Raw genomic sequence first — 15739 nt, 5'->3', positions numbered from 1 at the left:
CCGGAGGAGCTGAATCACGACGCAAACCGTGTCCAGGGGCCCTCCCCCGCCCGTAGTACCAATGTGACTCCTTTCGGTAGTCCAGGTTGGTGGCCTGTTCGACAATGGTAACCATCGTCTACCTGACTTGGGTGATGAGCCCGGGCCCAGGTAGGCCCCTCCAGACGCTCGCCTGGGGGTTTTAAGGGTTCCACCCCTGTTTTAGCGACCACAGCCGTCGACTATAATGATCGCCTTTTACGATCGGCATAATTATTGCCCCAGTAGAATTCTAAGCCCCTTGCTGGAGGGCGCTGTAGTCATTGACTAGAGCAATGACTACATTTCACTACACTGCACGGCACGACACATCAATGAAATTCACTGCACTGCACATCAATTCAGGATTTCACAGCACTATATATTCAAACTTATCTTGGAGTAGTTCTTCTCACTTTTTTCTCCTCAAGCGTTGTTTTTGAGAACTTTCTGAAGGCTTCAAAAATCTTCCTCGTTTTTATCAAATTCGAAAGCTCTGATGGCCATAGAAGCCCTGCTCTATGAAATTCCAATTCTAGCCTCGCCCTGTGTGTTGCTGTTAGCACACAATTGGTCAATGCGTGTTCAGGAGTGTCCTCAGCAGTTCCACAATCGCACATTGGATCACTTGCTAATCTAAGCCTGTGCAGGTTCTTATTGAAATCACCATGACCACCTATATATTGTGTTATATAATAATCCAGTGTCAATGGTGTTCTCATTCTTATTCTCACATCAGGAATTATTCTCGCAGTCCACCTGCCTTTGTCCGACGTATCGACACGGTGTTGCCACTCATTAAGTATTTCTTCCCTGAATCTAATATAATCATCAGGATCAGTTCTTCTTTTATGTTCCAGCCTTACATGCAAATCTAGAGGTAGCTGTCCTGCTAGCAGCTGTAGAGACATGGTAGACGTCGTTCTATAGGCTTTTGTTATGGCTAGTAGTGCCCTTCTTTGTGTAGACTCTAATTTGCTTTTGGTTCTGTGTTCTCTAATGTGGTTAGCCCAGAATTTGACCCCATAGAATATTTTGGGTAGGAATATCACTTTATAGATTGTCTCCGCGTTTTTCTGGTCACTTCCCCAATCTACACCTGACGCCGCCTTAAGTCTGCTGTATAATTCTTCGGCCGTATTCACCAATTGAAAAACATGGTGATTAAACTTCAATCCTTCAGCCATATGTAATCCTAGATATTTAACCCGTCTTACTATCTCTATTCTTGAATTTCCCATACCAATAGTGAAATCCGGTACGAGAGATCCCTTAAGCATCATAGCCTGACATTTAGAAGGTGAAAAAGTTAATCCAAATCTCATAGCCCATAGAGGAAGTGGTCTTAGAGCCTCTTCTAATCTCTCACAGAGTTGGTCTCTGGAATTTGCCGCAGCTATCACAGCAACATCATCAGCATAGAGAACTATCTTTATATAATCAGGTTGATCTCTTATTAATATAGGGTTCGCCGCTATCTTCCACATATACGGCCCATAATTCGATCCTTGAGGACATCCTTTACTTAGAGTTACTGTGGATGAAACTCCTCCTTCTATTAAAGTCGCTGTTCTATTGCACAAATAACTGCTTGCAAGTTCCATGGATTTCCTGGAAGCACCCAGGACTTCCATTTCTTGAAATAGTGGTTGCCATGCTACGTTATCAAATGCTCCAGGTATATCCAGAAATGCACCAATAACATATCTGTCAGTTCTCTGATTTACCCAGGTAATCAGTTGCTCAGTGGCTGTTTCCGTAGACTTGCCTGTAGTGAAGCCATGTTGGTCTTGATGGAGGTTCGGTTCTATCTCACTATTCAGTTTTATTACCGCTAAGTGTTCAATTACCTTCCCTGTTACAGGAAGTAGACTGACCGGTCTGAATGATTTCACTATCGAGGCATCTAGATCCTTATGTTTCTTTATCAAAACCACCCTAGCTGTTCTCCAGACAGCTGGGAATTTTCCAATACTAAGCACATTGTTAGCTAATAATATTAACCAGTGTTTGATTGCTGGCCATGCTCTTCTGAGCATTCTAGCAGTAATCCCATCTTCACCTGGAGCTTTCCTCTGATTCTTTCTCCAGATTGATTTCATTACCATACTATCAGAGACCTCATAGTTCACTATTTCACTATTCTGTACCTCTTCCATAGAAGTACCAACAGTGTTATCAGTCGGGATGAGCTTTCTTAGGGTATATTGTACCGTTTCCTGAACATCCCTTGTGTAATCACCATTATCCTTGATCTTTGCAGTCAACGCATTTTGTTCCCCAGTACCCTTCTTTATCCATTTGAAACATTTACCCCACATTTCTGTCTTTATGGAAGAAGCAAATTCTCTCCATGTAATACGTTTATTCCTCCTTATGGATGATACGTATTCATTTCTGGTCCTATTGTAGCTCATCCTTCTTGACCTTTCGAGGTCTGTGCCTTTAGCCAGCTCCCAGGCCCTATGTTCTCGTCTCAATTCAATTTTACATCTCCGTAACTCATCATTCCACCATGGTGGAGCAACTTTCCTTTTGAGACGTCTCCTGGGAATCGCACCGTTTGCTGCCTTCAATATCGTGTTCTGTATAAGAGCAGCTTTATCATCAATAGATGCCACTGAGAACTCTTCATCTTTTAGTCCTACTTCCTGGTGTAAATTCGCCAGAAACTGATCCCAGTTCGCTCTATGCTCAACGAATCTCTTATTCGGTATTACTGGTGTCAAGACTCCATCAATGGATACCTCGAACGTAATCAGCCTATGGTCACTATGGATTTCACCAAGAATGACTCTCCAGCTGTCCCTCATAATCGTATCACGAGCATCGCTATTCGTTAGAGTGATATCTATGTTCGTATCCCCTCTTGCACCAGAGAAAGTGAAAGCTTCACTCCTTCTGTTAAAGATGTCCAAACCTTTCTCGTCTATCCATGCCTCAACCAACCTACCCCTATCATTCGTTCGTCTGTTGAACCATCTACATGATCTCGCATTCACGTCAGCACCTATTATCAATGGACCAGATTGTTGTTCCAAAACTCTGTCCATTTCCTGGAGATGGTTCTCTGTGGGAGTTCTATATTTGAAATATGCTGATATAATTGTCAGTGTACAATTATTAAAAGACACGCTTGCCACCGCGGTATTGGTTGTCATAAGATCTGACCTTGCCATCACCACTAGATTAGGGTTAAATATGATAATCGCTGCTCCTACACGTTTAGTATTACCACCCGGTATCACATAATGTGGTCCCATGATAATACGGATTGGATAGACTTCCAGACCTACCATTCTCTCGTATCTTGTGTACGGTTCTTGTACTAAGGCAATATCTATGTCATTCTCTTGACAATACATTAGTAGGTCTTCATTTGCCTGTTCAGCGCGTCCCATATTTATTTGTGCTATTTTTAAAATATTTTGCTCAGTCATTAATATTTAGTACGGCTAAGCATATTTGCCACCGCATTAGTTCTGAACGAACATTTCCTATCTCTGGCATCATGTTTGCCCTTACAGTTCGCACATTTCGGCTGCTCCGTCTTTTTTGGACAATCCGACGTTTTATGCCCTTTTGCAGAACAGTGCGCACAAACATCGTCCGTTGATGTACAATATTTCGCCGGGTGACCAAAGCCAAGGCATTTAAAGCACTGAGTAACTTCCTCATAGGGCTTAACCTGACAAACACTCATCCCTATATAAATTTTCTTCTCTTTTATTTTCGAGTAAGTCTCAGGTGTAACCTCAACAATCCATGCACTACTAGTTGCATCTCTTAATCCCTTTTTAAATAAGGGTTTCATATTCTCCTGTGCTGGAGTGCAGATTTCTAATTCTGGATTCTGTTCTACAATCATCACTGGAATTTGTTCTGGTGTAATATCACTCTCGATATTTTTAATAATCACACGAGGATACTTCGGAGTGCCCTCCTTTAGCATCCCCTTTCTCGCCATTTCTTTTAAGACATCTACTGTTTGTTTGTCTTCCGTTTTAAGAATTATTTTACCACTCCTTGCTTTTATAGTCTCCATCTTTGGCGCTTTTGTTTTCTTTTTAACTTCCCGCCAAATTTGTTGTCGGNTCTCCATCTTTGGCGCTTTTGTTTTCTTTTTAACTTCCCGCCAAATTTGTTGTCGGGCCACCTGGATCTCCTCCGGCGTCTGCGCATTCACAAAGAAGGCCGGTACCGGATCCCTTGTTCTTGACTCGTCTAATTTAGTCTTCCTCCGTATGATACTCCGGGCTTTCCTACTCTTATGCTCCTGATTTGTTTTGACAATCTTCGCATAACTGGTTCTTTCATTTTGTGATGTTACTCCCTCAGATGTACTCGGTTGGTACTGGTCTAATTTCATAGATCCCATCTTAGAGGGTACAGTCTTGGCTACCATTTTAAGTTTCCCTATCTCTGCTTCATATATCTTACATTGCATCTCTGCTTTCTGCAGACCTAATGCAATGCGGGGTACATATTCATTAAGCCAATTAATGTTCTCAAGGAGGTCTCTCTTCACTCCTACCGTACGGTCCTTTCTCAGTTGTTCTTCACCAATAATTCGTGATATACTATTGGTGGCATTAAGAATTCTATTAACCATTCTATTAAAGTCCAGGCCTTCATCTATCTCGACTATGTCCGTCGTGCTGCAGGAGCTCAGGCTTTCCGCCCTTCTTCTCTTGCTAGCACCCGCGTTGCTGCTGGAGTCCCTTTCTCCCATGTTTGTATGTTAATAAATCCGCTAGATAGTGGATAGTCGCTGAATTCACTTTCTGGCTTAATTTGTAGTCGCTCAGCAATTTACAAAATCAAAATATATAAAATAAACAAAATAAACAGAAATAACAACCGGCGTTGCTATGGGATCAGCGTTGCTAAGGTGTTGCTATGAAGCAAAATAAATCAACAATAATAACCAATGAAATCAATAAATTAGCTAGATAGTGGATGGTGGTTGTCCACTTTCTGGCTTGATTGGTGGTTGCTCAGCAATGTGCAAAATCAAAATTNGGCTTGATTGGTGGTTGCTCAGCAATTTACAAAATCAAAATTTATAAAAATAAACAAAATAACAGAAATAACAAACCCACGTTGCTACGGGATTAGCGTTGCTAGGGGTTGCTAAGGTGTTGCTATGGAGCGAAAATCAACAAAAATAAACAATAAAATAAAAAATAAATCGAAAATACCTTGGTTTTCGACGATTCCCGGGCCTGTCAGGGCCTTTTTGGCGTCAAATCCGCTACTGTCGGATACGTCTGACCGAGCCCAATCCGAAGGTATGAGCCACAAGTCAATACGAAGAGCCGATCCTGAAATATTTAGAAAACAAAAATTTATACAAAAAAAAGTACTCACGTGGCACTCTTTCTCCGATTTGAGACAAACGGGATAAGTCACAGATCTGCAAACACGTACAGCTGTTCCTCTGGAGGTAATGCACCAGCAGACACAAAAATCACAAAAAACGATAAAGTATTACACGAGAAAACGAATAAAAACGCGGGAGCGATGTTTACTCGTTGACGGTTTGAGCAAGACTNACACACGTGTTACCGCAGTCGTAGTCCGCGCAGTAGATAGGGACAAGGTTGATTCCCGTTTGCGGTCCGTCTCTTTCGAGTCTCGCCTACAACCGTAACCCGTGTTAGCGCTATGGCGCTATTTACCGGTTACGGAGGAGCATTGAACGAAGAGCGACCTAGGTCGGTCTCCGGTCAAAGTGTCTTCAGACGGAACACCAGCGCCAGATGATCAAGATCATCTGTACCTTTCACCATCCGTCCACACCGAACTTCTGGTACCCGGGTAGGGCCGCAGCCCTATCTCAGCCACTTTGCATTATGGTATGCACCACCTCCAATGGTTGCCCTCATTGGTAAGGTCGGTAGGCGCCAGGGAGGACGTCACCGAAGTGACCTATCACCCAGCAGCTTTCACTGAGGCCAGCCTGGCCATAACCACATAGTCGCTCCCGCGACCGCCACCACGGAGATAAGCCCCACTATCGCCGAAGCGGTTCCCCGGTTCGACGACGAGTGTCGGGACGGCAGATACCGACTAAGCCGGTACCTGGGGCGTCCGTCCCGCCCGTGGTACGGATAAACCTCCGTGGGGTTTTCGGTTCATGCATCTTCAACTTTCGTCTCAACAATCACCTACCCGCCTTAGAGTCGGTGCACTCAGGCCCGGGTGAGCCAGAGTAGATAGGGACATGAGTGTCCTATGCATGGTGTCACCTTGCGGCTAACCTACAACCCCGATCCGTTTTAGCGCTGTGGCGCTATTCACAGATCGGGGCAGGACAGAAGAGCCGAACTGATTACTCAGTCCGGTCACGTTCTGGGTCTTCTATGGAACACCAGCACCGCGTAGACGGGAAACTCCGCGTCGTTGCGTACCTGTCGTCTTTGAACCCCGCATCGTTCGCAGACACCCCGGTAGGGGCGTGACCCTATCACGGCCACTAGACGCATATGGTAGGCGTCTACACCTCCGGTAATTAACTCCCGCCGGTAGAGCAGAACAAGAAGTCAGGGAGCATCTCACCAACACGGCTAGTTCTCACTAGTCGGGAAGGCTGACCTATCACCCAACAACAGGTTCCTGGCCGAGCTTGGCCGTTACCACATAGTGGCTCCTGCAACCGCAACTACGAAGCCAAGCCAACACTGCGCACGGAGCGACTGCGTCGGTCCGCCCGCAAGTGCCGGGGGAGCGAGCCACGACTTACCCGTTCTGCGACGGGTGCCGCGACTCGGGGCTCTCCCCCGCCCGTAGCACCTTTTTGGTCCCTTTCAGTAACCCAGGCTGGTGGCCTGATCGACATTTCCTCGTCGGCCTAAGCCTTGCGGTTGTCTACCCGCCTTGGTTGATGTAACTGAGGGCTATAAGGTAGCCACCCCTGCTTTAGCGACAACAGCCGTCGACTATTATGATCGCCTCTTACGACCGACATAATTATTGCCCCAGTAGAATTCTAAGCCCCTTGCTGGAGGGCTCTTGGGCTGTTTTATCAGCCCCTGTTATATCTCCCTTGCGTTGTCCTTCATCATATTTGCGTTGTTCCAATTTCCCTTCTATTCTTCTTTTCCTCCAGCGTGTTTTTTGCAAATCTTCCTAGCTCTTCATATAACGCTCTGTTTTCCACCAGTTCCGAGAGATTGCACGGCCATAGTATCCCTTTTCTTAGACAGCTCAGTTCCAATCTTTCAGGCTGTTTTTCTTTCGCTATTTTTTCCTTCATTGTTAATTCATATCCTATGAGTCTATGGTCGCTACATATTTCCCCTACTTGTACATTCCATTTTTCGATTCTATCCGATATTTCCCTGCTACTTATTGTTATATCTATGTTACTTTTCCCCATGGTTCCCTTGAACGTATGCGGTTGATTACTCTCATTCTTCACTACCATCCCCTTTGAATCTATCCATTCTTCCATTATTCTGCCTTTGTTATCTCCCCTTTCATTATACCATCTTGTCGATCTTGCATTGACATCTGCCCCGATTATGACAGGTCCTTCCAATCTATTCAGTATCTCGTCCATTTCCTTTAGATGTAACTCCGTAGTTGTATTGAATTTAAAATATGCCGATATCATATTTATTGGCTCAGGTCCCAAATTACTTATGGTCACTACCGCCATGTTATCCGTCATCAGCTCATTCCTTGCCATCACTATTAAATCCTCATTGAGTACGACTATTGCTGCTCCTATTCCTGAGTTATGATCCTCCTGTCTGTCTTTTATTGCCGGCTTTATTATCCTGTACCCTCCTACTTCTATTGATTTAATTACTCCGTTTCTTGCGTATGGTTCCTGTATCAATGCAATATCTATCCCATTTCTTTGACAGTATTCCACCACATCCTCATTCGCCACCGCACCTCTTCCTAAATTTACTTGTACTATTTTTATGTTCTTCCCATTTGTTTCTCTTCCCATTGGACATCTTATGGACATTGAGCTCCCATCACCATACATATCTTGCTCCGCCGTTGCTCCCGCATTTCTTACCTTATCCGAGAAAGGTATATTACTCATACGGAATTCACTCATTAACTATCATGGCTTCGCCTAGTTGTCTTCCATAGTCTGTTCTTCTAAGCGTGGCCCTTGCCCATCTTTCCCTCACAGGGGATTCCCGATCATTTGCTTCGTGGTTATTGCCACAATTAGCACATTTCACTACCTCCTCCGTGCATTCTTTGACATCCCTGAGCACTTCCTACAAGTTACGCCTCCTGTACATTTCGCTGCCTTATGGCCATGCTTTTGGCAGTTAAAACATCTCGTCACATCTTCATAGTCCCGACATAGACATTTGTTAAACCCTAGCCATACGTGTTTGTTCACTATCCTCCTGTAAGCCTCCGGTGCCACCTCTAGTATCCAGTGTGCACATTCCCTGCCGTTCCTCTTAGTAGTTCTTCTAGCTACCGGTGTAGCATTCGTACCCAATTGCACATCCGGGTTCTGTTCGTCAATTTCCTTTATGAGTTGGTTCGGATTGATATCGTGGTCTACACCCAAAACAATGACCTTCGGTTTCCTTGTCGTTCCCTCCTCCATGTCAGCTCTACTCCTAGCAATTTCTCTGAGCATCACCTCCGTATCTTTACTCTTTGGTATTAGAATCATTTCATCTTCCCTTTTCTTGAGTATTATCTTCGGAGTCCTCATTCTTTTGGTCACTTCTGTCCAGAGTTCCTTCTGGATTAACTTGTCTTCTTTACCGGTAACATTCACATGGAACGTCTTCTCTGGGCTTATGGCCCTACACGCCTCCCTAGCTTGTTTCGTCCTCCTTCTCGATTTGCTTCTGCTGCTGCTCCTCCCTCTTATCATTGGATTTTCGTTCCTAACCCCGGCTGCAACATTCGCAAAGGTCGTATTACCCGGTTTGCTCACTGTTGTTACGTCTCCCACCTTCTTCTCCAATTCCGCGATTCTTGTATTCTTCTTGACAATTTCTTCCTCTAAGATTCCTTTCCCTGCTATAGCCATCAATCTGTCCGCCTTCAACTCTATGTATTTCTCCAGTAACGCATCATACTGCAGTCTATTTTCGGAGATTCTACCTAGTAGTTCTGATCTACCATTCATAATAGCCGTAACGGCATTAGTGAGCTCATTAGCTTTAGCTACCATGGCTCTTTTCTGGTCCGAATTTATTGACTTCGCAATACCTATCTGCGCCACCGTTTCAGTGAACCATGATGCCACCATACTTATTTCCTTCGACAATTCCACCACTTCCATGAACATATCCGGTGTGGCTAACCTTTTCTTAGTCACATGGCCCGTCCCCGGACTAACAGCCGCCGCTATAACGTTCCGACTTCCTCCCGGCGAGCTCGGCTCGCTCATGTTGTCTTAGAGTTTAGTTCACTAGTACGCATGCGCGAAAAAAAAAAAAAACACACACGCACTCGCGCACTTTACACTGCACTACACTGCGCATGCGCAGTATCAAGTTAAGAGAACAAAATCAACTCCGTTATGCGCATGCGCAAACGAGAGCTGATTTCCCGCCAAAATATCTTATCAAAGTTGATAAAATTTTGTACACCCGCTTTATTGGCGTCNGCGCTCTCCAATATTGCGGGGGGTGGGGAAGTTATGAAATAATACACAAATAATATCACCGCAAAAATGGCCGACTCCAAGTGCGGTACCAGACTTGCTGTTCGCTGTAGCACACGGTAACGTTAAAAACCACGTGTTCAATAGTACAAAACTTGAAAGAAAAACTAGAACTTTAGCCTTCGGGCTTATACTTTAGCGCCACCGACTCAAAATCGGCACCAGTGGCTCCGCGCACTAAAACCGATGAAGATATGTCTACAACTAAAATGTAACTCGAAAACTGCATCAAAAATCGCCAAAAAACACCTGAGCTGCGTAACACACGTGTTACCGCAGTCGTAGTCCGCGCGATAGTAGTAGATAGGGACATGAGTGTCCTTTGCATGGTGTCACCTTGCGGCTAACCTACAACCCCGACCCGTTTTAGCGCTGTGGCGCTATTCACAGATCGGGGCAGGACAGAAGAGCCGGAACGATTTCTCGGTCCGGACCCGTTCTGGGTCTTCTAAGGAACACCAGCACCGCATTGACGTGTACTCCTCGCCATTGCGTACCTGTCGTCTTTGAACCCCGCATCATTCTCAGACACCCCGGTAAGGGCGTGGCCCTATCTCGGCCACTAAACGCATCTGGTAGGCGTCTACACCTCCGGTAATTAACTCCCACCGGTAGAGCAGAACAGGAAGTCAGGGAGCTTCTCGCACCACCCTACCAGTTTGCACTGGTTGAGTAGGCTGACCTGTCACCCAACGACAGGTTCCTAGCCGAGCTTGGCCATAACCACATAGTTGCTCCTGCAACCGCCACTACGAAGCCAAGCCAACACTGCGCACGGAGCGACGGCGTCGGTCCGCACGCAAGTGCCGGGGGAGCAGGGCGCGACTTACCCGTTCTTGGACGAGTGCCGCGACCCGGGGCCCTCCCCCGCCCGTAGCACCTTTTTGGTTCCTTTCGGTCACCCAGGCTGGTGGCCTGTTCGACAGTTGCTCGTCGGCCGAAGCTTTGCGGTCGTCTACCCGTCTTGGTTGATGTAACCGGGCCCAGGTGAGCCCCATCAGGACGCTCGTCCCGAGGGTTATAAGGTTACCACCCCTGTTTTAGCGACCTCAGCCGTCGACTATTATGGTCGCCTTTTACGACCGGCATAATTATTACCCCAGTAGAATTCTAAGCCCCTTGCTGGAGGGCTTTTGGGCTGTGTTATCAGCCCTCGTCATACCTCCCTTGTTTTATCCTTTTTATGTTTGCATTGTTCTTATTTCCCTCCTCTTCTTCTTTTCTTCCAGCGTATTCTTTGCATATCTTCCCAACTCCTCGTATAACGTTCTATGTTCCACCAATTCCGAGAGGTTACATGGCCATAGTATCCCTTTTCTTAAGCAACTTAGTTCCAGTCTTTCCCGATGCTGCCTATTTAGTTTACAATGGATCAGGGCGTGCTCCACGCTGTCCTGCCCCTCTCCACAGTCACATTCATCACAGTCAGTTAATCCTAGTCTTTTTAGTTTCCATTTAAAATCGCCATGCCCCCCTATGTACTGTGCTACATAGAAGTTCATTTCTAATGGTATCCCCATCCTTCTTCTGACATCCGGAAAAAACTTCTTGGTCCATTCACCCTCTTCGGCCAGGTCCACTCTTCGCTGCCATTCATCCAGTTTGCTTTCCCAGCTTTCCTTCCCATCAACTCCATCCGCTCTTGTCTCCACCGTATGCTGGATCATTAGGTCCAGTGGCATGTACCCCGCCATAAGCTGCAACGCCACCGTAGATGTAGTCCTATAAGCCCTTGTGGCTGCCATAAGCGTCCTTCTTTGTATTGAGCACAACACCTCTCTTTGTTTTCTGGTAATTTTTCTGATCCATATTTCCGCTCCATAACTTACTTTAGGTATGAACACCGCTTTATATAACAAAGTGTCTGTTCTACTCATTTTTCCCCAATTTGTGCCACATATCGCCCTCAGTCTACTGTAGAATTCCTCCGCCGTATTCTTCATCCCATTTATATGTGGTTGAAAGTTCAATCTTTCCCCCATTCTCACCCCCAAGTACTTCACCTCCCGTACCACCTTAATCTTTTGTTCTCCCATTTTTATCCCATATCCTTGCCAGAGTTTTCCCTTGAGCAGCATCCCCACACATTTTGTCTCCGAGAACTTTAGTCCGTACTTATTTGCCCATACTGGTACATCTTCCGTATTCCTTGCTATTTTCGCTATTAGATCTTTTTTATTGCTTGCTGATACCAATATAGCTATGTCGTCCGCATATGCAATTCTATGTTGATCTTCCGCCCCCTCCGTTTCCAGGACTTCATCAACCACCACCTTCCATAAGAAAGGACCATAACATGACCCCTGCGGACACCCTTTCTTCAGTATTACACTTGCTTCAACTCCCCCTTCCATCATCTTTGCCCTTCTTCCTTTTAGATAGGATTCCGCCAGCTTCAACGTATTCCAGCTTCCTCCCAATTCTTTTATTCTTTTCAACATTGGATTCCATTTGACATTATCAAATGCCGTCGTTATGTCCAGAAAAATCCCCATAACGTATTTACCTCTCGATTGTTTTACCCAGCTCTTTATGCTTTTCATTGCCGTTATTGTAGATTTACCACACGTAAATCCATGCTGATTTACATTTAGCTTCGGCTCTATCTCTCTTCTCATTTTGTCCACCATCATTCTTTCCACCACCTTCGACAGCACCGGAAGCAGGCTCACCGGCCTAAATGATTTCGTCATTGTTTCGTCTGCATCTTTTGCTTTTAATAGCGGTACTATCCTTGCCCTTTTCCATATCTCCGGGAATATCCCTGTGCTTATTACTTCTCTCGTTATTTCCCCCATCCATTCTTTGATCCCCGTCCATGCCTTCCTTACTATTCCTGCCGTTATGCCATCCTCTCCAGGCGCCTTCTTGCTGCCTATTCTCCAGACCGCTGCCTTTAGTTCTTCCATATTTATCTCTTGCTCTGTTAATATTGCTTCCTCCTCATCTAATTCCACCGGCGGTCCTGGCTCCTCTGTCGGTATCATGTTACCTAGCATGTACTCTATCGTTTCCTTCGTATTTTTAGTATATGTGCCATCTTCTTTCCTTTTTGTCGTGATCGTTACTCCCTTTCTTGTTCCATTTCTTACCCATCTATAACATTTTCCCCAGTCTTCAGTATTTATCGACTCCGCAAATTTTCTCCATGAATCCATTTTCTTCCTTCTTATCAGTGTCGTGTATTCATTCCTTTCCTTTTTATACCTTCTATTGTTCTCTTCTGCTTCATCTTCCCTTCCATTTTCCCTCCTTCTTTGCACTATTCTCACTTTTTTCTTCTTTTCTGCTAATTCCCTGTCCCACCAGGGCGGTTTTGGTTTATCTGTTCTTCTCTTCTTTGGTATTGTTCTCCTTGCTGCTTCTACCATCATGTCTTGCAATATCTTCGCTTTCTCTTCTGTTGTCGCCCTTTGGAATTCATCTTCCTTCAATGCCGTCTCCTCCATTATTAATGCCTCAAACTTGTTCCAATCCGCTTTCTCCGTGTTAAATCTTTCCGGTTGTTTCATTTTTAATATCTTTTCTTCCATTGCTACTTCATATCTTATTATTCTGTGATCACTACATATTTCACCTGTTTGTACGCTCCAATTTTCGATTCTACTCGTTATTTCCCTGCTGATTACTGTTATGTCTATATTGCTTTTGCCCATAGTTCCCTTGAACGTATATGGTTGGTCACTCTCATTTTTTACCACCATCCCTCTTGAGTCTATCCACTCCTCCATTATTTTTCCTTTGCTATCTCCCCTTTCATTATACCATCTTGTAGATTTTGCATTTGCATCCGCTCCAATTATGATAGGGCCTTCCAGTCTATCCATTATATCATCCATTTTCTTGAGATGTATTTCCGTAGGTATACTAAATTTAAAATACGCTGATATCATATTTATTGGCTCAGGTCCCAAGTTGCTTATAGTCGCTACCGCCATGTTATCCGTCATCAACTCATTCCTTGCCATTACTATCAAGTCCTCGTTGAATACAATTATTGCTGCTCCTATTCCTGAGTTGTGCTCCTCTTGTCTGTCCTTTATTGCCGGTTTTACTACCCTGTACCTACCTACTTCTATTGATTTCATTACTCCGTTTCTTGTGTATGGCTCCTGTACCATTGCAATATCTACCCCATTTTTTTGGCAGTATTCCATCACATCCTCATTCGCCACCGCACCTCTTCCTAAGTTTATCTGTAAAACTTTTATTTGCCCTCCCCCATCTCTTGTCATCATATCCGAGACTGATAACCTCATATTATTGGTGTTCAGTGTTGACATCATGACAGTTGGGTAGATTCGCCATGTCTATCACCATAATCTGTCCTCCTAAGTTGGTCTCTTATTTTCCTTTCTTTTGTGATACAAATGTCGGATGTTGCAATGTGCTGTTGACCACAATTGTAGCACTTGACATTCTCCTTGGTCATACAGTTCCATGAGTCATGTGTTCCCGCACAATGTTTACATCTAAATCCCTCCTGCCTGCATTTAGTCATGATGTGTCCGAACCCCAAACACTTGAAGCATTGTGACACATCATAGAATTCTTGCACCTTGCATCTATTCCATTTAATGTAAACATATCCCATCTTCATTATTCTTTCACTTAGTCCTGGTGCCACTTCTATCACCCAATTCACCGTATCCATATGTCTTGGGCCCTTTCTAAACAATGGCTTTATATTTCTCTCCGCCTCTACCAGTTCTACCCCAATTTCCCTATTTGAGAAAGCAATTGCCCGAGATATTTGATCTCCTGGTATCTCTTTGTCTACTCCCTTTACCATGAGTTTGGGCCACCTTGCACTTCTTTCCTTAATCCTTTTGTCCTCTGTGGCAATATCTTTTAGTGCCTTTAGAGTCTCCTCATCCTTCGCAGTAATTATTAGCTTGTCATTTTTCTTGAGCAACGTCATCTTCGGAACCGTTACCTTTTTGGTAACTTCCATCCACAGTTCTTCCTTTGTGTTGTGTGCCTCCCCGTCTCCAATATTAAGTTCAAACGGCACCTGTGGTGTTTGTTCTTTACACTCCTTTCTTATTTTATTCCTTTTTGAGGACCTTGATCTTGCTCTCTCAGTTACTCTATCGTTCTTTTCCTTTAATCCTTCCTCCCTGTTCCTATTCCTTACCGCTTGAGAATATGATGGCACCATGTTTGGCGGAGGCATTCTAGAGCTATCCCCGTCCTCTTCTTCCCTTGTTCTGGTGTTCCCTTTTTCTAGTTCCATTACTCTTACTTCCATCATTTCCTTCTCCTTTCTAATTTCGCATAATCTGTCTATTAGCTTTTCGTTACTGTACCTACTTTCTTCCAACTTTGCATTAGCCACACCACATTGATTCATCATTACAGTAATCGCCCTTTCCAATTCCATGATCTTCTGCGAAAACGCTTTTTTCCTCTCCACAGTGAAGGTTTTACCTATAAGATCATGCATCGTCGTTGTCATGAACCATCCCATTATATTCTTCACCGATGCCATGCTATCTTTTAGCTTTTCCGGTCCTTTATCAACCGACACCTTTCTCATCTTGGTTACTGCTCCTGTTGATGGACTCACAGCCTCCGTAAGGCTTCCACTACACCCCTCCATTTCTTCCATCGATATTTCCGATGTTGTGGACATTTTATCAATTTTTACTCAGCCGCCGTGCGCCTGCGCGAGAAGAAAAAAAAAAAAAAACCACAACACTCGCGCACTTTATCACACTGCACTGCGCTGCGCATGCGCAGTACCGGATTACGAAAGCAGAATCAACTTTGTTGTGCGCATGCGCAAACAAAAACCGATTTCCCGCCAAAAATTTTTTTCAAAATTGACGAAATTTGGTACACCCGCTTTATTGGTGTCCCTACACCTGTGATCCAAATTTGGGACCAATCAGTCCACAGGGAACCGAAATCCCTTGCAAGGGATTTTAGACCCCCTAAGTGGTGACGTACCGCTTAGCGTTACTTGAAACAAAATTTTTTGCAAAAGAAGTTACCTCCTATCGCCACTTGCCACGGAGTTAGAGAAGATCCAAAAAAATGAAGCGGGGGGGGGGG

The 15739-nt window shown here is 44.7% G+C and overlaps 1 protein-coding gene across 1 annotated transcript; it reads right to left on the bottom strand.

Moving 5' to 3' along the window:
* Positions 1 to 13964: 13964 nt before the first annotated feature.
* On the bottom strand, positions 13965 to 15317 carry LOC126900700 (uncharacterized). Its single transcript, XM_050676609.1, has one exon. It carries the CDS (start codon positions 15315 to 15317, stop codon positions 13965 to 13967), a length of 1353 nt encoding a protein of 450 aa, XP_050532566.1.
* Between the last annotated feature and the right edge of the window lie 422 nt (positions 15318 to 15739).

The sequence above is a fragment of the Daktulosphaira vitifoliae genome, unplaced genomic scaffold (genome assembly GCF_025091365.1).
Source record: "Daktulosphaira vitifoliae isolate Bord-2020 unplaced genomic scaffold, ASM2509136v1 Scaffold_3, whole genome shotgun sequence".
NCBI lineage: Eukaryota > Metazoa > Arthropoda > Insecta > Hemiptera > Phylloxeridae > Daktulosphaira > Daktulosphaira vitifoliae.
Note: the sequence above shows the minus strand (reverse complement) of the source record. Positions and strands in the feature narration are given on the sequence as shown.

What these genes read in the sequence shown, in the direction of transcription:
- LOC126900700 (XM_050676609.1), bottom strand. Translation starts at nt 15,317, where the DNA reads ATGTCCACAACATCGGAAATATCGATGGAAGAAATGGAGGGGTGTAGT.